Below are 25,778 nucleotides of genomic sequence, written 5' to 3'. Positions count from 1 at the left end.
GAACCAGACTATTGATATTTTTATTTTTATTTTTTTATTTTTTGCTCTATCATTGTGGCATTCAGCTGACAGGGGAGAGGAAGTTTCCAAATTACACATTTCTGCACTGAGGTTTCAGTGATATGGTAGAGACATATCAAATAACATATGCTACCCTATTCTGTAAGAATTAATTCAAGACATTGCTTGTCTGGAACTTGTTCATAAACATTATTTCTTTTCCTAAAATTGTCAAACAATATGGTTGCGTTAGATTCTCTCTCTCTCTCTCTCTCTCTCTCTCTCTCTCTCTCTCTCTCTCTCTCTCTCTCTCTCTCTCTCTCTCTCTCTCTCTCTCTCTCTCTCTCTCTCTCTCTCTCTCTCTCTCTCTCTCTCTCCTGCAGCAAGTATATTTGGGTAGAGAAGAAAGAAACAGAAGGAGAATAAAGGAAGAACACTATGCCTTCTCCTTTCTGAGGTACTTGAAAAAGTAAAAAGTCCTGGGGGGAAAAAACCTCCCAATGCTGAAGTTTGCCCTTTGCTGTCACCTGGTGGCAACATTGCCAAATTGCACAGCTCTGCAATGCTTGACATAGCTCCCTGAATACATGCTGGCATAGAACAGGGGTGTCAACTTGCAACATCACCTGATGTGTTGCGTCGTATCGTGCCTTTTTTCCATTGCTGGCAATGGGGTGGGCATGGTTTTGGCATGACGCATGATGCTGGCAGTTTGACACTCCTGGAGTAGAAGATTTCAACCTTTCTGCTTTAAGAGTCAGCTCTTGGACAGTTTGTAAATTAATGGTCTCCATGCACATATGGATTTGTCTGGGGTAAACTTTGCATGATTGGGAGATTGAGATTGCCACTAATATGTTGCCATGGCCAAATTATACCCTGATCTAGGATGTGCTTTATTTAAACCATTGATTTAAATAAATGGATTGCAGATCAATCTAGTGCTTGGTGAGTTACTGGCAATGACAGACAAGCAGACCACTAGATTCACTTGCCAACTAGCACCCTCCTTCTGTGGGCTGATCCCATCTGGTATCTTGGTTCACTAACATACTTCAGAAAATGAAGTATTGGAAATGATACCTGAAATGCTACTGAAAAAATATGAAAAATAATTCAATCATATTCAGACATTTTCTATGGCAATAAGAGATGCAAAAGATTCTCACTTCTTTTTTATTGCATTGATGGGCTATGTCCAGAGGCTTATCTAAAGTTGGAAATTCCCTTTTAGTAAGCAATCATCATTGAATTTTCCTATATGACTTTGTGGCTAAATTGCACAGGCTTTATTGCACAGATAAGGTCATTCAGATTCACCAAAGTCTTGAGATTTCATGGACATCATCTTTAACATTGTCCAGAGTACTGTTCTATAATGTTATCTGGGACTCCTTCTAGCTTCGGTATGCTGGGAAAATGGATAGGGAATTGTCTAGACTGTTTTCCAATGGGAGGTTTGAGACTGGCTCATAATTATGTAAAGCCCCCAGATTCAGAAATGGCCCTTTCAGAATGGGGCACAGATCAGCCTTCTGCAAGGTTATGGGCAGTTTCGCTTCCCGTAAAAAGATACTGACAGTGACCTGGACCTAAGTCCTTACTTCCACCATGAAGAAGCCAGGACAAACAGAAGAAAGAGGGCATGCCTACACTTTTCCAAAGTCCCATACCCATACTGTACCTACAATTATACACAATCACCTGACCTCATCTTCAAAGTAAAAACTGATAAAGCAGGACAACTTTAAACATTATGAAGCTGTGATAGAATAGTGTATGCCTAAGGTGGGGGGAGTCTAGTTTAACACTGGTACAATGCTGCCAGTTAAAGAGAAGCAAGCAAAGAATTAAATATCAGTATGTCCCCTTGTTTTAAAATAGAAATTTGGTGCCGGTGTAATTAACAATGAAAGCTAGTGTGGAGTATTTCTTAAGATGTTTAAATTAGGACTGAAGGGACAAGTTCATTCAAGTTCATCATCAGCCCCTGGGTAATATTGAGACTCTTTTGATTCAGCCTACTGTCTAATGCTAATGTTTCCAGATGGAAGACAGAATTTAAAGTTAACACATACAGTAACAGGGAATAAGCAGGAATAGGACTGTTGTTTATACTTAATTCCCAGGATTTCTTCTCTTCTCTGGAAAATGGAATAGTAAAATTAGAAGAGAACCAGCTTTGAATTGCTGGAGGATAAAGATCACTCCTGGTTTAGCAAGATGCCAAGATTGCTGAATATGCTGCCAGGTAAGAATTTCAGCCAGTGTTGAAGAATAAGCAGGTTAATACAAAGAATCCAACTCCTCATTCTAGGTATATAAAACAATCTCTTTATTAGTGAAGGACAGCATCATAAAAAAAATCACCACAGTATGAATACAGCTCAAAGCATTACAGAAGAATGATTTTTCAGACATTGTATTATTGCAATGTATAGTGGGGCGAAAAAATTAAGCAAAGCGGCAAGCTCTAGCTGTTCAACAGAATAAACAAAGCTACCTCGTGCCTGGGTTTTCCTTGCATCTTCTCTGGTGTAGTAAAGATGCTCCTCAATCAAAAAGCAGGAAGCATCTGTTTTATTGTCCAAGGGGCTTCTCCAAAAATGCCTATCACCAGATTACGATCGTTTTGATTTGTTACTTTTTCCTAATTGCTATTTTTATTATATAATCCCCAATCAGCCTTCCTTAAAGCATTTAGGAAGATGAAGAAGAAAATCCTGCAACTTTACGCAAGTGGTACAAAATAATTTACAATCCAGGTAACTATTATTACATGCCATGTTTATATACCACATTTCTCTGAAAAAGAAAAAGCAAGGTTTGGATGGCAATAAAGTAGAAGAGAAAAAAAACAGCTTTTTTTCCACCTCTTGTTTATTATTCTTGAAATCTTTCAGAGTACGATACTTTAAAGGGCGTTTATAATAGATGCCAAAGCTGTATTTGTCATCACCAAATTGTTTGCTTGTTTTCTTTTTTTAAGTGCACTGGATACACCTACAACCAGTTCATATTATACTATACACTCCTGCCAAGTGTATTCATTTTTTTATAGCAGGCTAAGCAGTTGGAAAAATTTTCTTTCCTAAAAGGAAGAGTTTTAAGCCTTAGTTTCAGTTTTTCATTAAATTAAGGCCTATGTCATTTAAAAATATTCTCTTTTTTCCTATGGCAAGGTCAGCATAAAATTGTTGCTGATTTAGACCAATAGCCAAGCATGTTCAGCATCATAGTTCCCACAGCGGTTGAGCTGATGTTTACAGGAAGTACACAAGACGATATGGGAGCAAACACTTCTCCTGGTTTCGTCCTTCAGAAAATGGAAAATGGTTTTAGAAGCATGAAGCACTGGTCTTTTAAGCAGTTTGTAGCTACTGTAATTGGAAGTCCTATCTTCTTACATAAACATGTTCACAAAGTTCCACAATAGGGTACCTTCTATAAACATTGCTCATATTCAACAAGATTCACAAGACAGATAAACTCAGAAGATACCTATTCTTCATTTAAATAAAGATGAGGAAAACTATGAAACTATTGTTGGAAAAACAGTCGGCTTAAAATGATGACACCATCTGTAAAAATGGTGGTGAGGGAAATGTTCTGTTTCTATCTGTTACTCACACATTAAGAGCGAGAGTATGTATAGAAAAATACTTTTGCCTAATTCTCTACAAATGTCCAAGAGAAATATATGATCAGAATCCTCACGCTCAGCATTACAAAAATGTGTTGAAAGGTTTTTTGTTCATAATACAGATGACTTTTGAAAGATATGGGCTGAGGCAAATCTCTGGATCCCAAACATTGGTATATATATGGTCTACTGTTGAAACAGACCACTATCCAGAAGACCCAAAATGTCATAGGCAGTTTGAGAAGATCCTGTGTAACATAGCTATAGGAGTCTGCGGCTAACCCCTGGAACCAGTTTTGGTTCATGTAAACACTTAGAACAGAAGTAAATAGACATTATGTTTAATCACAAAAATCTGCAACAACTAAACATTTCAGCAAGGTTGCTTAAAACTTGCTCTAGAATTTTCTATAGAATTCTTGATTCTGATTTCAGTGTAAAAAGAGCTAGAATTCCTCAATTTCGTCGTTTGTATGTCTACTTAGGATGAACCAGAAATCTTGGGGATTGAAGGCCAAATGTTGACTTGGAAGAGAAATTATTCCAGTTTGGGGAGAAGGGTATCTGATATTTAGATTTCTCATATTTAATTCTATAAATGCCCTTAGAAGTAGGAACACAGCAGAAAACCACATTTGGGCTAATTTAAAATGGTTTGTAGGCTTATGCTATTAGCAGGTAAGTAATTTATAAAGGACATTATATTATTCTGAAAAAGCTTGGAATGAAGAAGGCCCAGTTCCCCAGACCTGGAGAAGGCAAAAGGAAGACATTGGATCAAGCATCAATAGGATCAGGAAAACAGTCGTCTATAACTTCCTGAGCTGCGTTGTCAATTGTATCATCTCGGAACTCTGTTTCTGTCCCCACTTTCTCCTCTCTTCTGCATTCTGACTTCACCTCAGGTCCCACCGAAGGATTTGGATCTTCCTTATGGTCTGGTTTGAAACTTTCACAGATTTGTGCACCTTTAAAAGAATGTCAGGAAAATTCATAAAGTATATAATTTAGTATTGTGTACATTTGCTTAAATCTTTAATCAAATCTTCATGTCATCTTGCTTTTCATCCTTGGAAATGACACTAACATTAAAAGGTGAGAACTGAGTTCTTGAACTTAAACATGCTTATTTCTGGTGAAGCTGTTTATGGATTAGTTAAGGTCCATTTATCTGAGGAAGTCTTCAGAAAATCATAGCAGATAACTGTTATTATTAACAAGGAAAACCTATATCAGTTTTACTTGACCTCATGTTGTGAGTAAGCATTTGACAAGGAATTCTGGCACACAAGACCAGTTTTGGCAAGTTTGCTTTATACCAACAATTGTTTAAAACAATACCTATACATATAGAACAATCACTACATAGAAACTGTTCCAAGATTTCTTATTGCACTTGTAATAAGTGTGAAATATTGGCTTACTTCAAAGGATATTGGAAAGAGAGCCATTTCCATGGTTCATTACCATATCTCTTCTCAATGCCAAGGTAGACAATAGGGAAAACAGCTTTTAGAAACAACACATATACAACACATATACATTTAGCTTTCTGTTGTATAATAACAACAGTCACATCTCTGTACTTACTCGTATTGGGGGTACTATCAACAAGGACATCTGTAACTTCACAATGGTCTCCATTAGGAGGAGGATTTGGCCTTTCACTAGAAATGGCAGACATGGTTATGCCCTCATCCTTTTCGTCTTCTGTGGAAAAACACAATCAGAATCTGAAAGCTGAAATTCATGTGTGTCCTTTCATTCTTAATGTGGAACAGAGAGACACTTCAGTCCTATACCCTACTTATATCGAAAGAAGCCTTAATGGGCTTTATGACAGTCATATTGTTGTCTTATTTATTTTATTTATTGAATTTGTTGGCTACCCATCTCTCTGCAAGGCAACTCTGGAGGCTTACAACATCAAGATATATGTATATATTTTATATATCAGGGTTTAGCAAAGCTTTGAGGGATGGTTTGAGCTGATGAAGGTTCAAATGATTATCCCCTGAAGCAAAATAGTGTCTTTGCTTCTAAAAGTGAAACAGTGTGACCATACTCTTACACATCACTCTGTTTCAGAGCCAATCTCTGCTTTTCCCATAATATTATGCTACTACACAGAAGAGAGCTGAGATTTTTGTTTTCCTCTATTTTTAGCAAATGGTCCCGAGTATTCTTGGATGAGCTACGAAAATGCTTGTTCTATAAAACTAACCAAGATCCATCAACAGTAAGTGACTTTAGCCACCGTTATTTGATTGCCAGTCAAAAGCCACTTAACATGCGCTGCCACAGGTCTTCCAATCTGGGCAACTTTGGCAAACATGGGCACATTGAGACTACACAGCCTGGAGCCTCTTCCAGACTATTTGGCAACTGCTTTGGTAAAGATCATCCTTTGGTGAATGCTGTGGAGGACACTCTGTTTATAATACACATTTAGTAAGTGGTCTGAGGAGGTAAACAACATGTGTTCAGCAGGATTCACCAATGATGATGTCTTCCACAAAAAGATCTGCTAAGAGCCATGGTGGTGTAGTGGTTAGAATGCAGTAAAAGGTAAAGGTAAAGGTTCCCCCGCACATGCGTGCTAGTCATTTCCAACTCTAGGGGCCGGTGCTCATCTCCGTTTCAAAGCCGAAGAGCCAGCGTTTGTCCAAGGACGTCTCCGTGGTCATGTGGCTGGCATGACTAGACACCAAAGGTGCATGGAACACAGTTACTTTCCCACCGCAGTGGTCCCTATTTTTCTACTTGCATTTTTACGTGCTTTCGAACTGCTAGGTTGGCAGAAACTGGGATGAGTAACAGGCGCTCACTCCATTATGCGGCACTCAGGATTCGACCCGCCAAACTGCCGACCTTCTGATTGACAAGCTCAGCATCTAACCCACTGAGCCACCGCGTCCCTTAGAATGCAGTACTGCAGGCTAACTCACTGCTCGCTCCAGGAGTTCAATTCTGAGTGGCTCAAGATTGACTCAGCCGTCCATCCTTCTGAGGTCAGTAAAATGGAGAGCCAGATTGTTGAGGGCAATATGGTGACTCTGCAAACTGCTTAGACAGGGCTATAAAGCACTGTGAAGCAGTACATAAGTCTAAGTGCTATTGCTATTGCTAGTTATTTGCCAATTTGCCAAAGGGTAATAATAAATAAAGGGGACGCAGTGGCTCAGTGGGTTAGGATGCTGAGCTTGTTGATCAGAAGGTCGGCAGTTTGGCGGGTCGAATCCCGAGTGCCGCGTAACAGAGTGAGCACCTGTTACTCGTCCCAGCTTCTGCCAACCTAGCAGTTCGAAAGCACGTAAAAATGCAAGTAGAAAAATAGGGACCACTATGGTGGGAAGGTAACAGCATTCTGTGCGCCTTTGGTGTCTAGTCATGCCGGCCACATGACCACGGAGACGTCCTCGGACAAGCGCTGGCTCTTCGGCTTTGAAACAGAGAGGAGCACCGGCCCCTAGAGTTGGAAACGACTAGCACGCATGTGCGGGGGAACCTTTACCTTTTACCTTTTTAATAATAAATAATAAATAAATGGAAACACACTTTCCCTCTATTTTTTTCCTGATTTTGTTCATGATTTTGTTTAAATCCTTGTTTTCAAGTAAGCATACATGGGGCTCCTTGTGAAACACTACAACAAAGAGAAAAGGCATTACTCACCCACAGGGACCGGAACGAAGTTGTGTTTGGTTTTCATGCAGCAGCAGGTGACCAATGAGGCTGTGATAGCTAGCAAAATCGCTCCACCTCCACAGGCTGTCAGGACATACAGGAAGAGTGGATGCTGCAGCAGATCCCCTGCTAGAAAGGTAGAGATGGCCTTGAGCAGTTGAAAAAGCAGAAGAAACGAGCGCTTGTTTTCTAAACAGCCAAACTAGGGCTGATGTCAAATGCGCCTTGACACTAAAAAAGGCAGAGTTTTATTTTTTTTAATGTTTGAATATATACACCAAAATATTACAAAATGAAAAAAGATTCACAAAACATAGGTCTCCTATGCCTTAAATAAAATTAGTGCTATGTACCTATTCATGTCAAATTCCACCACGCTGAGGTCTATTTGTTGATTTGTTGATTTATTTATTTTATTTTTCACATTTCTGAACTGGCCATCTCCCTCAAAGAGGGACTCTGAGTGATGAAAGAAAGACTTTGGGTGGTGATTTAACAATTAGAAGCAAGAATAAAAGATATGAATATACACAGAACAAGGCTTTTTTATTATTAGTTGTCCAAAGGGAATTCTGGACTGTAAAATACTTTTCCGGAAAAAAGGGGACTCAGAATATAGTCAAATCTATCAATTTCTTCTTAAATAAGTGCTATTATATTCAAAACAAGTTTTTAATTTAATTAAATTTAAATAAATTAAACAAAAATCTATATAACAGGCAGGCAACAAATATATATTTGATATAATATAATCATGTGTTTTATAGCAACTCCCTTTATTTTACATATTAATTTTATACTGGAAACTCACTGCTTTTTATAGATGTTTCTGTATTTTTGCATTATATGTGAAATGTTTGGAAACCAATTAGAGAATAATGGACATGAATATTGCTTTTGTAGTTGCCTTCCTGCTGACCTTAACATTAATCATCTGGAAGTGAGCCAGCAAATAAATCAATTAATTAAACTCACCTTTTTTACATAGCCAAGTAAGCTTTGAACTGCTTGAAATCCATTTGGAGGATTTTTTTTAAAAAAAAAGATTTGGATTGTATATATTCTAATTTATAGGCTTCATCCGTAGGACTAATTTTATTTTATTTATAAGAGTTGTACTTTTATGAGTTTTTCTTTCTTTCTTTTTCTCTTTCTACTTGCTGTAATTTATAGTAATCTTATTTATAGGAATCAATGAAAATTGCATGACATGGCTTGCTTGCAATCAGCGGTACAGGCAAAGACTACATAACTTTTTCCTTTTCTGCAGCAGTTCGGAGTACTTTTTTCCCACAGAAGCGGCTACCTGCAGGTTGGAAAATCTTACACCAGTATCTTCCACTGACTTTGATGCAAAGGCTCTTTCAACAGCTCACTGAACCCTTTGTCAGCTTTCTCACCAATTTTCCAATTTAGCCTGCTGTCTAAAACCATTTCAGTCTGTCGTGTGAACCTATAGTAATTGGATCGAGAAAATCATAGCTAACGTAACTACAAGTCAGTTGGCTTGTGAATGTAATTTTAGGGTCACTTCTGGTATATTAAAAAGGCAGGAAAAGGCAACTTCTTAATTTGAAAAATTTCTTGGCAATTAATCAGGTCAGGAATTGTCTGTCCTTCCTCTGGCAAGGCAATCCAGCGGGAGCTGAGAGAGAGGAAGGCTAGAGAAAAAAAAGAGGTATAACGTATAGTAGGAGACAAAGTGATCAGTTTAGCCCTGCCCATTCCTAGGGCCAACAGGCAGTTCTTACTAGTTCAAGCCTAAAGAAGAAGTATCTTTCTCAACAGGGAAAAAGTTCCCTTTCCTGAACTGAAGTCCCTAGAACAGGGTTCGGCAACCTCGGCTCTTTTATGACTCGTGGACTTCAACTCCCAGAATTCCTGAGCCAGCTATGCTGGCTCAGGAATTCTGGGAGTTGAAGTCCACGAGTCATAAAAGAGCCGAGGTTGTCGACCCCTGCCCTAGAAGGAAATGAAAATGATACAAGAAAGCAATGTACATAAATACAGAAACACCATTTCAGGCATCATCAGAAAAGGGGCAAAAAATAGTAAACCAAAGCAATTAAAGGCATACGATAAGGAAATCCAGCTACATGTAACCATTTGCTATACTTCCTCCTTCATTTGCCATTCGTTGTGCTCTAACATTTTCTTTTATTTTTCTCACCTCTTTTTTATTTTGAAGATCTCAACTCCATCCAGCCACAACTTTCTCATACCCCTCCCTTTCATCTCAGTCCCTATATTTTGCAGCTTGATCTTTGGTTTCATTTCAGGACATTTCATTTTTGTTATTAATTCTGTTTATTTTAGTAGAGGCTCTGTGTTTAGCTGTCTTTGCCTACTTTTGTTTTATTTCCATTCAAAGTCATTCTACTTTTCTAGACCTCATTTGATAATTTTTGCCTTGTTTAAGCAACTGCCATATTTTCGGACCATTCATTCCTTCTATGTCTATTTTTTCAGAAAATCCATTCCTGATACTACTAATAATGTTTTGTCAGATTCTTCAATGATCCTCCCGGTCTTTCTTCATAAACAATTCTATTAAGCATGCTTTTGGGCTTAGATCCAGTTCTTTGTCAAGTCTACAGTGTTTAAATCACATATTCAAATAATCATTTTCTATGAAGATATTCACAACTCCAATGAATTCTTGACTGTTCAAAACACATTAAATGAAACCAAGCAGGACAATTTTACAGAAGTGGTTAAATATTGCTCAGTGTTATTTGAATGGAAATTTGCTCTTTATGCAGATGTTGTTATCAACATTCTAGCATTGCAGGGGGGGTTTCTTAGCAACTTTGGATACTCTTTGAACTTTTGTTATACTGCTCATGGAGAATTAAGAATTGAACTGAAATAAATTTTACAAAAATTGTTTTATATTTCTGAAAAAGATGGAGAGTTACACTTTAGTCAATTTTAGTTTCTATACATGTTTCTGTAGGTCATTTAATAGATTAAATAAAATTTTAATAAATGAAACTTTATTATATAATATAACATAACATAATATTATATAATATAACATAATAATAATTATTTACAAAGTTATTTCAAAGTTATTATTTAGAAAAGTGCTCTATCTCCCTTGTTTTACAGAACAGACCCACAAAATTTACATTGAAAGCTAAAATTAGTTTAAGGACATCTAATCCATATCAGAACCTACAATTCATTATTCAGGGTTACTTTGTGTTTCAGAAGTTTACCATACACATTATGCTTTATTTAGTAAAAAATGTTATCATCCTTTACAAATGAGAATTTTTTACAAAATGGCTGACAATTTAGAAACATAATGAAATAACATGATAAAACAGGATAACAGGTGAAGAAGGCACAGCATGATATAAATAAAATATCCAGACACAGTAGACAGATTGGTAAAATTGTTCAAAAATATTTTAGCAAAATAGGAAGATTTTTTTTCCACATAACATCCAATTATTCTTAGCTAGTGTTCATAATATAAGCTAAGAGGCAGAATTAATCTCAGGATGTCACTGGCTCAAATGTCTCTAATACCATGATTATCATACAAAATTGCATTATAAATCTGGGGAAAAACTCCCAAAAAAAGGAGCATGTAAAGATGTAGAAGCATGTATGTCTTCTAAATCTTCTGGATCCAATAATTTGCAGGATGTAACCTGTATCCACATTTTCAAAGACTCTTCATCTAAACCAGGGGTAAGCAACCTTGGCTGTTTTATGACTCGTGGACTTCAACACCCAGAATTCCAGAGCCAGCCATGCTGGCTCAGGAATTTTGGGAATTGAAGTCCACGAGTCATAAAAGAGCCAAGGTTGCCTACCCCTGATCTAAACCTTCCATCCCCAGATAGAGAGACAGATCCTAGGTACCCAAACTGGGACAGGACTTTCAGAGTATGGATTCTTCCAAATCAGATACCAGGTAAGAATGATACGTAGTTGTGATACACACTTTGTCTTCTATGTTTAGCAAGAGTAAGAAGAATATGCATGAGTAGGAAAAATATACATACATAGGTATATTCCTCCTATTCTTGCTAAACTTAGAAGACAAAGTGTATATCACAACTATGTATCATCCTCATCTGGTACCTGTCTATGCTTGTGTGTATGTATCTGCTTTAAGGCAGAAACTATTTCCCTTGGTAGGACTGATAAGCTGTATTCCAGATCTTTGAGTCACAAAGTTGTCATGATCACAATGTGACAGAATACCTTCAGCTCAACAGCACTGAGTTGAATGTTCAAGGCATGACCATTTCCTTAGCTCTAATATTTTTATAAAATATCTGCAAATATTAGCAGTTGTAGAAACACCTCCTTAAGCATAGTTAGACAAAATATTTTCTGTTTTAATGTTTACCCCCTATATAATATAATGAATGATTATATGATTCAGTAACAGCTGCACAATCCCCTCAGAAATAATTATTTTGCTCTTTTGGACCTGGCAAACCTATCATGATATAGCATAAACTATAGGAATCACTCAGTGTTAGTTCAAATACAGGCCATACCTGCTTGACTATCTTTACACACAACCCAAGATGGTGAACACACATAATAGTTCTTCCTCTTCCTATTTTCTGTTACAACAAAAACCCTTTGATGTAGGTTGGGCTGAGAGACAGGGACTGGCCCAAAGACACTCAGCTGGCTTTGATGCCTAAGGCAAGACTAGAAATCCTACATTCCCAGTTTCTAGCCAAGTGTTGTGATTCCTCGCCAGCCAGTGGACCCGGCAGCTAAGTCTGAAGAATCAAAGGAGGAGGGGCCTGGAGTAACATCAGAGTCAGAGGAAGGCTTTGAGGAGCTCCAGAACTTACAGTCTGATGAGGAGCCTGGCCCCTCTACTCGCACTCAGGCTGAGACACAGCTGTGCTGGGAGTGATGAATCACAGCTGGGAAATATCCAGGATGCACGAAAACACTGGGAAGAAAAGAGAGTAGGATAGAGGAATACACTGGGGCAGCTCCAAAGGCAAAGGAGAAGGCATTAGGAAGGCCTTGGCCTTGGCTGAATAATAAAAGGAAAGATGTGGGAGGTGCTGGTTGTCAAAGGCAACCAGTCATGTCGAGGATCGAGTTTCTCTGAACTGTGTTTGTTTGCCTTGAACATTGACTCAGGTCTGTGAATAATAAAAGGGGATTGGTTTTTTCCTGCGGTTCCAGCCTGCTTGTTGGAAGAGGGGTTTCTCCTTGTGAGCATAACAAGGACTCACGTAGGTTGGGACAGAATACCAAGTACCTTAACCAATAGACCACTTCAGACTCACTCTGTCTGTATATTTGCATTAACAGCCAGGTATTTTATTTTCTGTTATAGTTGTTGAAAAATGAGGTTTCAGAGCAATCAGTGAATTCACATGCTACAGCTGGGAGGTCTGGGGAGGGCGTAAGGCATTATTAACTGTTTGTTTAAACAGTCTGATATAGAATATACCAATGAAAAGCAAACTATTTTGTCTGAATTATGTATAATTATCATCTTTACAATTATCCATAATTTCCAGGTTGTAGAATATGTATTTTAAGAGTACAGAAAGCTGCCTTATACTAAATATGACCTTTGATCTAGGTAGCTTGCTTAATCTACAACAGTTGATTTCAATTCCTCAGTCTTAGATCTTTTTCCTCCAGCTTTTCTTGAAGTCCTCAGGAATTGAAACTTAGACCTTCCATATGCAAAGTTTGTGCATAACCATTGCTCTATAATTTATAATACAGATTCCTGGTATTTCAGTGCATTTGAAGACCATGGCATCTAAGCAAATTGCTATGGATTTGCTCATATTCACATCAGGTCCAAAGAGCCATTGATGCAGCCTCCTTCTCTCTACCCCACCCCTTTTCTTATATCCAAACTATGACTTCAGAAAATAAATACAAATGCATAAACCGCAGTAGTCATATCCAGCCTTAGGCTTGAAATAAAGGATAAATTACATAGGAACTACATGCCAGAGGATTTTTAGTTTAGAGAAGCTGGAATGGGGAATGATTGCTGGTGTTGATATTACATCATTACTCTGGCATGATCATATCTAATGGGTGCATTTATTTTGCATCAGCATTGAATATATTTGTGTATTTTTTCCTCCTGAAGTAATTATTAGAAGAGAGCACAATCTACTTATCTATATAGCTATATTTATTCATGTAGCATTTTGAACTCCAATAAGAGAAGTTAGATAAAATATAACTTACCATTGTCACATCTTATTTCAACAGGAGAACTCTTACAGTGATTTCCTCTTCGGCAAACATACTTGCCACCTTTATCTTTTTCCAAGGTAATTGTAGTGCCATTATCCTTGATACAGGCATCACTTATAGGATTTCCATTCAGAGTCCAGAGAACATTGTCATTGAACTGTCCACCTACTTCACAGAACAGGCTGATTTTTCCATTAGGCAGACAATGAATATGAACAGTTGGAAGCACATCTAAGTAGTGGGATGTCAACAGTCAGAAGGGAGACAAAAAATCAATATGGTATGTCAATAATGTTGTGTGAAATATAGAAAATACAATAAAATAAATAAAAATCAGTCTGGTCTAGAGTCCATAGGAAAATATATGAGAACTTTACTCTGGCTAGTTTTACAAATAAGAAACTTATATACCAACAAAAATTTTATCACATTTCATTTTTATATTTAAAAGCTGTACACTTTTCCCCTGACATGTGGCATACCTCCTGATGTGTGGTACGTCTCTTTATTCAAAATCACTCAACACCTAATTACTACACTTTTCACAAAACCTATATCAACTTCTTCAGATGGAAAAACAACAATTACATATACTACTTGGTAAGTTGCCATAGATCTTTTCTGTACTCTGCTTCCTGGGGAAAAAAGTAGCCTGTAAAAAATATTTCTTTTTATACAAATTGTTTAGGGGAAAAAATGAAATCTAGGAACATCATAAAATAAATCACTTAATATAATATTTCCAAATGTACCATAGTATTTAGTTAAATATGAAATGACACTGCAATGAAGGTATAATACAGATAGCCCCTGGTTTATGAAAATTTGTTCAGTAACCTTTGAAAATTATGACTGCACTGAAGAAGTGGTACTTATGACCAGTCCTCAGATTTTCAGCTGTCACAATAACTCTGCAGTCACCACTCACAACTGCAATATTACAGTAAGCGGTGGCCTTTTCACAAGCAAATTCAATGGGAAAGCTGGCAGGAAGTCAGATGTTGTGCCTACATGAGGTCCTCATTTAATGACCTGCATGGTCTTTGTATAACAAAATCAACCAGGGCTGCCGTATGGTCCCACAATATCACGTTATTTAGGGATGGCAATTCCAATCCTCATTTCCATTGTAAACTAGCTGAAATTGAATCCCAAGTTAGCCAAATGGCAAAATATACGAAATGGAACTGAGTTTTTGAAGGAGATTTATGCCTAAAATTATATCCATGACATTGTTGAACTGCCCACAGCTCATACACTAACACTGAAGAGAAGGGTAATTAGGTTCCCTCCACACCGAACATTCTCCTAGTCATTGGGTTTCTGAAGCTCTACTGAATTCAGAACAATTCTGCAGCATTTTATTTGATCTGGGATGTAAGCAGTTTCTGGTTGATGAGAACTTCCCATATCATCCTGGCTCACTTGAAGCCAAGGCTCTATTGCTCCTAAAGACCATTTCATTCATTTTTAAATTAAGTGACCAGTGTTGCCTCCCAGTTAAAACAAACACAATGAGGTACTGAAAAAGATTTGAGGGGAGATGGGGAATGAGAGACGCGTGGAAACTAACTTTTTCGTGTCCCCCCCCACACCGCCTATATTGGTGGAGCACTGAGTGTTACAAGGAAGGCACTGTTAAGAAAACTGAAGTGTGTGTGATGTTCCTCCTCCTTCACCCTGCATCTGTTCTCTGCATCTCTGACTTGTCAGCCAAGCTATTTTTGGACACAAGTTAGCAGGGTTTTTTTTGTTTGTTTCTTTTTAAAGCAATAGACCCATGTTCAGAAATAGCCTGACTGACAGGTCAAAGACAAGGAGGAAGTATTGTGAGAGGCCCCTGGGTGTTCCTTTCTGCCTCTTTCATGCCTGTGACTGTCAACTGAGTTAACAGACTAAAGGTAGAGCATGAGGGAAAAGATCAATAATGAGTAGATTCGATTCTTGACTGCCAGAGAATGGCAGAGCTGCCAGCAAATGGCCATTCCTGCAGCATTTGGAAGCAGCAGGTTAAATTGGCACAAAAGACACACACACGCCAGCAAAGTAATAAATACAGTAAAAGTATGGCCACAGGAAACACCTTGTCAACGGAACTAATACAAAAACTAAAGCACTCATTCGTGATAGAACTTGGCTGCCTTTCCTGGTTTAAACTGATTTTTGCCCCGCTCAGGTCTAGCACTTTCTCAAAACAGAACTAAAATCCACGTATATAAGAAGCCTGGACAGGTCCGGAATACCTTGGGGAGCACCTGCGGCCGGCGTCAACTTCCCTCCGCCCAGTACACTCCCACAGAGAGGGCCTCCTCAGGGTGCCACCGGTCAAAGAATGTCGACTGGTGGCCCCCAGGGGGAGGGCGTTGTCTGTGGGTGCGCCGGATTTATGGCACCATCTTCCGGTCGAGCTCCGGATGGCGCCTGACCTCCGCTCCTTCCAGCGCGATCTCAAAACCTACCTTTTTGAACAAGCTGGCCTGGCCTGATAGGATGGGGTTGGGTTGTATTAATCTGTTTTAATCTATTTTAAATGTGTTTTAACTTATTCATGGGCATTTGTTTAATCATTTTTAATTTTTGTATCTTGTTTTTTAATATGTATTGCCCTGTTCACCGCCCTGAGTCCTCCGGGAGAAGGGCGGTATACAAATAAAATTAATTAATAATAATAATAATAATAATAATAATAATAATAATAATAATAATAATAAATTACATACTGTAGGTGGATGGTTCAGAAGCCTGATGTCCCAGCTCATCTGTACACAAGGCTAAAATGAGCATAGAAGAAAATGGCAGGGAACTGCACAGAAGGGGTCTACGACTGAAGCAGCACGAAGTGGCCAAGGGAAGTGGGACAAATCCCCCTAACTTCTCCATCAACCACATACTCAGCAAAGCATACTGGATTGTGTACAGAGCAGAAGTTGCACCATGACAGAAGGAAATACACTACTGAGAAACTAAAGATAAATTGAACTGCATCACTATGGGCTCAGGATGAATGAAGGCAATATTATGAGGAAATGTATATAAATATTTATAAAAGAAATGGATAAAAAATATTCTTGCCAATATTAGGGAGACATAAGAAATGAACCCCCCTCATTCAAATGTAATAATCAAAGGTATGCCATGGGCCTTTTTAACAATCATAAGCAGAAACAGAAGAGATGGTGCTTTGAATAAAGCCTCTCCTTTTCACAGTCTGTTTCCCAGATACCTGAGGGATTTTTTTCAAATATTTCTTTGTCTTGCTTGTCATAGGAATACTTTTGTCAAAAATTCTCTTGTACGGCGTTAATTTTGTTTAGTAAAATAAGACGGGCATATTTATGGAAGCATTTTGTTCAATTCCTGTTCCTGCACAGAATAAAAATACGAACAGAAAACATTGAAAAATACAAATCTGTGGTTAGAGGAAGGAGACTGCATTTTTGGGTGACAACAGAAATTGCACCTTTATAATTTAAATCTTCACTATGTGTGCAAATGTGCATCCGAAGGAGTTAAGAGTGATGCTTGTTCTGTGCAATTCTGGAAAGTAAATGCTGTTCTGAGAATTCTTCTTCCTTTAAAGTATATTATCTCATACTTGAATTAAAGAAAGAAGCTTTATCATTTGTAATAATTCAGGATTAGACCTGTATATTCAAGAGGTTGGAGGAGAAATAGTATACTCATAAATACAGCTTGAGAAAAGAGTATTTTCATTGTTCCAAATCTGTTGATTTGTGCAAAAAATATTTATTTATTATTTATTTAAGTTCTATCCCCTCCATTTCACAGTCAAGTAAATCTTTTTTGTTGTAATATATAATAACTAAAACATTTTTGTTGCTTGTTAGACAGAGACTAAGATGACAAACCCCCATAATCTTTCTAGGATGAACTATATATTTTTAATTTCAGTTGAAATTATTTTAGGTTCATGGTAAAACAACAATGTGAAATGGCAGTAGTATACTCCAGTCATTATTTAGTAAGTCTATATGGCATCTGTTAGGTGAACATAAAGATAGTTGAAGTTGTGACCTGCTAATAATGTGCCACATGAGGTGATCATGAATGCCAGGACAATACAAACTATGTTTTCTGTCCTATAGCCTTTAGTCTCCACTGTACTTAACTCAGATTCAGGTTTGTTTAACTGTAGATCAGGGCTTAAGGTTAGATGCTTAACTGAAGTAAACAGGTTTAAGACATCAATATGGAATTGCAATGAAGTTCTTATATTTTGCCATTGTTGACCCCAAAATCAGAATACTTACCACATATGCAAAGAAAGGAAGTCTCATTTCCAAGGCACTTTCTTTCCTCATCCTTCAAACATATCGATTTGTCACAGGTGTGCACACAATTTAGGTTTCCTTTCACTGGCTGAGCATACTGTGATTCTTGTGGTTCCGAGGAATTATTCTGAGAGGTTAAATCACTGGCAACACAAATCTTGCCTGTAATAAAAACAAAACACATTCATCACTGAACTACAGTATTATGGTTTTGAGGATTGTATATGTATCTGGCTTTATAACGGTGAAAACAGAGAAAACCTTGGCACAGAGGTGAGTATATCAATAGACTGTTAGAAAGAATAGTATTGCAAATGAAATGCACAAAAGAAAATCTACATCACTAACAGAGGAAAAATAGTGAAAATACTAGAAATACTATGATTAAAATAATATGATTAAAGAAAACGCTTACAGAAAAGGATGCATCTAATAACATAACGTAACATTAATTCAATCCTAACATTTATGTTTAAATCCTACTTGTTTATTTGTTTGTTTGTATCCCACCCTTATTTACAAATAACCCAAAGCAACAAATATATTCAACACACCTTCCTCTTCCTATTTGCCCAATAACAATACACTGTGAGGTGGGTTGGATTGAGAGAGACTGACCCAAATAGCTTTCATGGCTAAGTGGGACTTGAACTTATGGTCCCCTGCTTTCTAGCTTGGTACCTTAACCACTAGACAAAATTGGCTCTAATATATCACCATTTTGTCTCATCTGGTCATTTTTAGAACAGAGATTTTTCACTCAAGACCTGATCATCTCACATTCTCATGTTAGGACTATAGCAATGTGCTCTAAGTGGGACTGGCCTTGAAGAGCATTTGTAAGCTACAACTGGTCCAGAATGTGCAGACTGTTCTTGGGTGGCCCATGTTATACCACTGCTCTGTGAGCTGCACTGGCTGCCAGTTTGCTTCTGGGTGCAGTTTAAGGGGTTGCTTATTACTTTTAAAGCCCTGCATCACATGGGTTCAGGTGACTTGAGGAACCATCTCACCTGATGGATCAAGTCCACCCATGCTGACAGAGAGGGGGCATGCTGTGGGCCTGTCAGGGAATTTTGGCTGATGGGTGCAGGAGAAGAGCCTTCTCTGTCATGGCTCCTGCTCCTTGGGACATCCTGACTGTCCATAAGGGTCTGAAGAGCTGCCTCTGCCAATTGTCTTGGGGCCCCAACAGGGGAGTATCACACTGGAGGTGGTTGATAATTTAAGAGAAGATCCCTCTTCTTCTCCTCCCATGATACTGCACACTCCTGCCTTTCCTACAATCCTTTACTTTGGATTGTAATCACATTCTTTATTGTTTTTAGAAATATTTATCTTTTACGTTTTTGTTGCTTTTAATATTGTAAGTCACCCAGATTCACTTCAAAGTGAGATGGGGAAGAAACAAATTTAATAAAATAAATAAAAATGGTACTCAAGCTTGGTAGACTCAAGGTTCTTAATGAGATGGTAGACTCCATGTTTTAGGAATATAATTCAACATCAAATTGACATTCTTAAATATAATATTTCTTTCCATGATTCAGTTGCCATATAATTTAAACCAAAAGAAGGCTGAAGTTGGGCACAATCGTTTTAAAAATTAAGAAACATTTCTTACACATACATACAGAAAATCTGGCATCCAACCTTGCTTTGAGAGGTACAATAAATATGAAAAAGTATTTTCTGGTAAATTGATATTTATTCATGCCTAGACCTTTTGATTCTCCAAAACTCAAAATCCTCATTTTTCACTTCACAATTTATATACACACAATATATATATATACACACACATGATATACATACATATTAAGGAAATATACACATAATCAATTTTAATCTGATTCTCAAGCAACACATAATCTGTCAACATCTTTCAATCAACTACTATATTAGCAACCAACTGATTTAAAGTGTCAGTTCTTTAGTTAACCCAAGTATTACATTAAAACATCTTTCCTGCTGCTTTCAGATTGGGTTTTACTATCATTCCAAAACAAATAGACATCAAAACTAAAGTCAAATTATATAGTTAAAATCCTGATAGGTTAAGTTTATCAACATCAAAGGATAGTCCCAGATAGCCAAGGATATCCTGAGGGCTTAAGCTTGCTATAAAAACATTTAATTAACTCAACTGTCTTTATATCATACAAATTGGCAGTGGAGAAAAAAAAGTATCATTGTGATTGCTAATGTAAAATTTCATAGCCTTATTCTTTTCGGAACAGATTTAAAGTTTCTTCATATTGCTTCTTTTAGTTCACATGTTTACCTCATCAAAGTCCAGGGAAACAGGGGTTAACTGTTTAAGGAACCGCACAAACCCTATAATTACCTGGTTTACTTATTAAACTTAATTTGATATGACCATAGTTGACAGTAACTCTTGTTCTCTCTCTCTCTCTCTCTCTCTCTCTCTCTCTCCCTCCCTCCCTCCCTCCCTCCCTCCCTCTCTCTCTCTCTCTCTATATATATATATATATATCTATCTATCTATCTATCTATCTATCTATCTATCTATCTATCTATCTATCTATCTATCTATCTATATATATATATATATATATATATATATATATATATATATATATTTGTTTTCTGAGGTTTATATATTTATATATAAATATATATAATTATATATTTATATATAAACCTGAGTATATATTATATATTCATTTATATATATATATATATATATATATATATATATATATATATATATATATATATATATATATATTCATTTATATATATATATCTGAAAACTTTAATAAATTGCAGCAGATGAATTGACAGATCTCAGATTTAAACAAGAATACTTGCCAATGTACTACTAAAAACAAAACTACAACCTATACATCACTCTTACCTGAGTAAATATTTAAAATTTGAAATATATTGTCTGCTTATTTGTGGAATTAAATAGGTCTTATATTGTCATTTGTACTGAATACAGGTGCATATAATTATATTGTGGCTTTAAAAATTAGGAACTGTTTGTTCACAGTTTTACACTAACACACATAATAAACCAGTGAGATAAATAATTTCCATTATTTAATAAAAATATAAATAAGAACATAATCAGCACATGTACATCTGAATTTGTAATACTCTTTATAATATATAGTCACTGACTGGAATCATGAATGAACATGTAAATATATCTGGTGTTTCAAATTAAAAAAATCAGTATGATAAAACCTTGAAATCTATTTTCAAAACTACTTACAACTGGCCTAAGTGACTTGGGAAGATATTTTTTTAGCATATTGAATCATTTACTCAAGGACATATTGAGAAAAGAGAAAAAACCTAAACTTTATGGTGTTTAACTTCCCTTTTTACCCACTGTATTATAAGCAAAGCCCTTCAATCAATTTTATTTTTATTATAAATGCAGTAAGTGAAAGAACATGATAAATATAGTTCATGACAAAAAATAGACTTAATTACCCATTTTTATGCTTTGATGATGATGACACCAAGATTTTGCTGAGATTTGTTGACACCTTTAAAAAAGGGGTAAGGGTCTGTACAAAAGCACTATTCCATTCAGCTAGGCATCGTGCTAATTTTATAAAATAAAGTTTGACTTACCACTAATAATGGTCAGGATCACCAACATGCATGGCAGGGAAAATGAAAAACTGAAATCCATTTTAAACATCTTCTTGCACTGCATGCTGAGAAGATCTAGCTTTGCTGTTAAACCAATGTACTACTCAGGATATGATGTCAGAAGCAGTAACAAAAAATGAAATAAAAAAAAGAACGAATACTGGAAGGATCAAAGATTAATGTAGAATCAAAATAGAATGGAAGGTTGTTTGGTTGACTGACCTCATGCTATAGCCACATTAGCAGGATGATCTATTTCAATGGCCATATACGCAGGAAGTGGGGTGTGTAAGAGTAAATTCAGAAGATGAGATGAAATAGTAATCTAAGCAAGACCATCTTTGCCTACAGGTCAAAGCTAAGAAAAAGAAAACCAAAGCAAATTATGACATTACACCAGTTTCCTGTTTTAAAGTCTTCTTAAATATATGAAGCAAATAATGATGGATTTATTTTTTTTAAAAAAGCATCATCCAGCTAAAGTCATTATATGACTAGAAACAGTGAATAAAGCTAGTTGCAAACACTGTGTGTTGGGACAAAATTGCAAAATTCTATTTACCTATCCATTTTGTACTGCATATAAGGTCAGCCAATATACAGTATTCCAAACATGAAGGAGAACTGATATTTATGTTCCACATCTATAGAAAGAAAACCAATAGGGAAAGCTCAAAATGCATAAAGACTTGTTATTTATAAAGAATATTACTAGTCACAGCTGAAATCTATAGCCTTCCAAATGTGGTTGGTCCCCAGTTCCTTATCATCTCCAGCTAGCGTAAATCATGACCAAGGAAGATGGCAAATGTCACACATCTGAAGTTTCATATCTATCCATAAGAAGCAGTATTTCTTATGAAATATTAAAATTAATCTATTATTACCTTCTAGCAACCTAACAACCTGAGAACAAAAATAACGACTGGTTTGTAGAGGTAGAACTTGCTTAGTGATAGCCTCAGGCAGTGACTGTTTGAGGTTACGTCAGTGATGAAGAAGTAACTTTGTAACCAATGCTTGTTTTTGCAACTTTCACGGCATCTCTCCCTCAGTCATGTGTTCACCATTACAGTCAGTTAGCATGCATTGTATACTTGACTCATTTTTTTCTTTAGCTGCAATGGGTAGAGATTGCTTAAACAATCTCAACAATGTGCCACTTCTCCCACAAGTATTAATCATAAGATAACAAACTCAGCATTCTGTCCTTAACTAGTTAGCTTGCAGCTGCTGCCTGTAACTGACAGACTTTAAACACTTTCATCCCGACAGGTTTCTTTCCCTCCTAAGCAGCTTGGGACTCATAGCCATGAGCATTCTAGGCAAACAGCAGCACTCCTGCATTCCCTTCAATGTATATCCTCTACTGGGTAATTGCTTACCCTCTTGAAATTTCTTTCTCCCCAGTGAATGTAAATAAAAACATGAATTCCCTTTTCTTTTTATTATCCCTGTACGGGAGTGAGCATTCCAAAGAGTGGGAGAGTGGGAGAAAAGGAAAGCTGAAATAAAATTGCAGTCATGGGTTTTTCACTTAGCAACTGCATGACTTGATGACCAAGTTACCAGTCTCCCATTGTGGTCATTAAACCAGGATTACCTGCAATTGGTCTATGTCAGAACAATTATGTTTATTCTATAACATCTGCTGGGACTGCCAGAATATGAATATTCTCTCTTATAGACTGAAACAGAAACATTATTGTAGACCAAATATGAAAAGAGAAAGAATTTTTTTACAAAAGTAGTTGTCAGGCTAAGTCTAAGTGTGAAATGGAACATTCCAGCCAGTGTTCAGTCCTTTATTTGCTTACATACAGTACACAGAATCTTGAAACTCTTACTACTCCCAACTTAGCGATACATCCTAGGAGATTCTAGGACATGAATATCCTTACCCTCTTCCTCTGTCTTCTATTGGAATTCTATTGCCTCTTCTCTCTCTCTCTCCTTTCTGGAATGTGCTCCATCCCTCTGAGGAAACTGCCATTTCACTGTAGTCCATCACTCCAGCTCGCCCTCCATTGGCACCATCTCTCACCTTCAAATTATTGCTAACCTCATGTAAAAACTGAGCATATGTGTGTGTACATTAATGAATTAAGCCAAAGAAGAAATGAATGATTGGAGCATTAGCATCAGAATGTAATTGGTTCCCTTTTTTTGTGGATTTGGGATATCATGCTACCTACCTTTTTTTTATCATGCCACTTTCATGGCAACCAGATAATTCTAATGTAGGAAAAATAGCAATAATACAGTAATAGCAGTTTTTATAATATTAATACCAACTTAAGTCTTGTTCATATTTCAGCTGTATTAAAAATGTAATTTTGACCAACATAGAAATATAGCACATACATTTGTTGTGCATATAATATTTATGATCTGCATGGTATAAATGTGTACCATATTTGCATATATATTGACCCAATGGACTAAATGGCTTGGGTCCGGGATATCTGAGGGAACACCTGCTGCCGGCATCAAGTTCCCTTCGTCCTGTGCGCTCCCACAGGGAGGGCGTTCTCAGGGTGCTGCCAGCAAAGGATTGCCGGCGGGCAACACCCAGGGGGAGGGCCTTCTCTGTGGGTGCACCTGCCCTCTGGAACCAGTTACCCGTAGAGCTTAGGACTACCCCTGATTTTCGTTCATTCCGCCGGGACCTGAAGACCTGGCTCTTTGAGCTTTCCAGCCAGGACTGAGTATTTTTTAATTTTTTAACTTATTGTAATTGGGTTTTTAATCAGAGTTATACGGGTTTTAGATTTTAATTAAGGAAAATTTAATCTATTTTAATTGTTATTAATTTTTGTATTGCAATGTTGTTTTAATTGCCTTGTGAACTGCCCTGGGTCCTACAGGAGAAGGGCGGTATATAAGTTTAATAAATAAATAAATGTATATATATAATATATTTTCCATTGCCTGGTAAAACTTCTATTTTACAAGAAAATTAGGCAGAGTCAAGTTTACAGTTAGCATGTTGGTGGATTCCCCACATAACCCCCAAAATATCAGACTCTATTGTTAAAAGCAATAGAACTGACTGAAGGTCATGATAACTTAATTTTATCTCTACTGCTCTCTCTTAAAAAAAATTCAGTGATCTAAGATGTGACAAAAATAGCCTTCCGTGAGAAAAGCAGTCATCTGAATCTCCAGACATCTGCAAGCCAGCACAGAGGGGAGAAAAGACATTTGCAATTAGGAAGGTACCCCTGGATGCCCTTGTCCTTTGTATTTTGGATTTGCGCCAACTCCATGCCAATAGGCTACTCCTCTTCTCCCATATTAAATAAAATAGGTAGATGAAGAGAATGGGATCTTGCAATTGTGTCTATATTTGCACAGCAACATCGTCAACTATAAAAGAGCCAAACCCATTTTAGCCTGTGTTATTGCACAGCCCAAAATGTGTAGTTACTTCTTGATTTACAATGTCATGTGGACTTAGAAACTGATTAATTAATTACAACCTGGTTCAAAACATGATAGTATTGAAAGAACATAAGATTCTTTGTTCCAAGAATTCTAAAAGAAGTGACTGAGAGCAAATCATTCTTTTTATTTCTTAGAAATAGCAATTATTTTAGGCCATTCTTTCTGGTCTTCCCATGATATATGTTCTCAGAATAATCAAGGCATAAATGTGAAAATACTGTATATAGGTGATCAGAGAAGGACTCAAGAGAAGACTGCAGTAAGGTTGATTTCATATCTAAAGAAATTTTGGGCTTTGGAAGAAGCTCTTATCACTCTTGAGTAGCAATGGCACACAGCAGTAGCATTCTAGCCAGCCCTCATCCCTGATAGCTGCCTTTTTAATTTGTTATAATGTCAGAGAGTAATGCTACATTACAGACCTTGTTGGAAGTTCATATAGTAGCTGGGCCCAAAATTTTAGAATGTAAATTATTTTTTAAGAGGGAGTTGCATGAAATTGGTGGTGGGCTCTGATACTGTAAGAACAAAACTTAGTTTCGAGCTCCTTCTTTTGGTTCCAGGAGGTAAGCATAATAAAAATAAGGCAGAGGAATCCTCCTGTATTTTCTTAGCATTGTTTGTTCAGTATGGCAAAAAGAGAAAATACTTCTGTTGGAGTAATGACAGGAATTGTCATTTTCAAGGGAGAAGAGAATTTCTAGATAATTCTTATATTGAGTGCAAGTGCACTTAACAGGTGGCAAAGGGTATATGAGTATATTGCATGTTCATCTCTTAGTTAGTCTAAAGCCTTCCTAACTTTCTACATATCAATTAATTTCCCAGGATCAACAGAATAATTCTTTCTCCTT

General features: G+C 36.9%; 1 protein-coding gene across 1 annotated transcript; it reads right to left on the bottom strand.

The window, feature by feature from the left end:
• Nucleotides 1-2,352: 2,352 nt before the first annotated feature.
• Nucleotides 2,353-21,529, bottom strand: LOC310640647 (uncharacterized protein). Its single transcript, XM_083363065.1, has 6 exons — nucleotides 21,457-21,529; nucleotides 17,824-18,006; nucleotides 13,544-13,783; nucleotides 7,319-7,459; nucleotides 5,234-5,353; nucleotides 2,353-4,611 (listed from the first exon to the last, which is right to left on the bottom strand). The coding sequence occupies exons 1-6, from the start codon at nucleotides 21,524-21,526 to the stop codon at nucleotides 4,421-4,423; spliced, it is 945 nt and encodes a 314-aa protein (XP_083219191.1). The 5' UTR covers nucleotides 21,527-21,529; the 3' UTR covers nucleotides 2,353-4,420.
• Nucleotides 21,530-25,778: the final 4,249 nt, after the last annotated feature.

The sequence above is a fragment of the Vipera ursinii genome, assembly GCF_947247035.1.
Source record: "Vipera ursinii genome assembly, chromosome: 4".
Classification (NCBI taxonomy): domain Eukaryota; kingdom Metazoa; phylum Chordata; class Lepidosauria; order Squamata; family Viperidae; genus Vipera; species Vipera ursinii.
Note: the sequence above shows the minus strand (reverse complement) of the source record. Positions and strands in the feature narration are given on the sequence as shown.

Excerpts from the sequence above, each read along its gene's own strand:
- LOC310640647 (XM_083363065.1), bottom strand. The coding sequence starts at position 21,526 with ATGTTTAAAATGGATTTCAGTTTTTCATTTTCCCTGCCATGCATGTTG. Across the intron at positions 13,784-17,823 it reads TTCCTTTCTTTGCATATGTG|ATGTGCTTCCAACTGTTCAT; the intron begins GTAAGTATTCTG and ends CCCACTACTTAG. Across the intron at positions 7,460-13,543 it reads TGAAATAAGATGTGACAATG|CAGGGGATCTGCTGCAGCAT; the intron begins GTAAGTTATATT and ends CTACCTTTCTAG.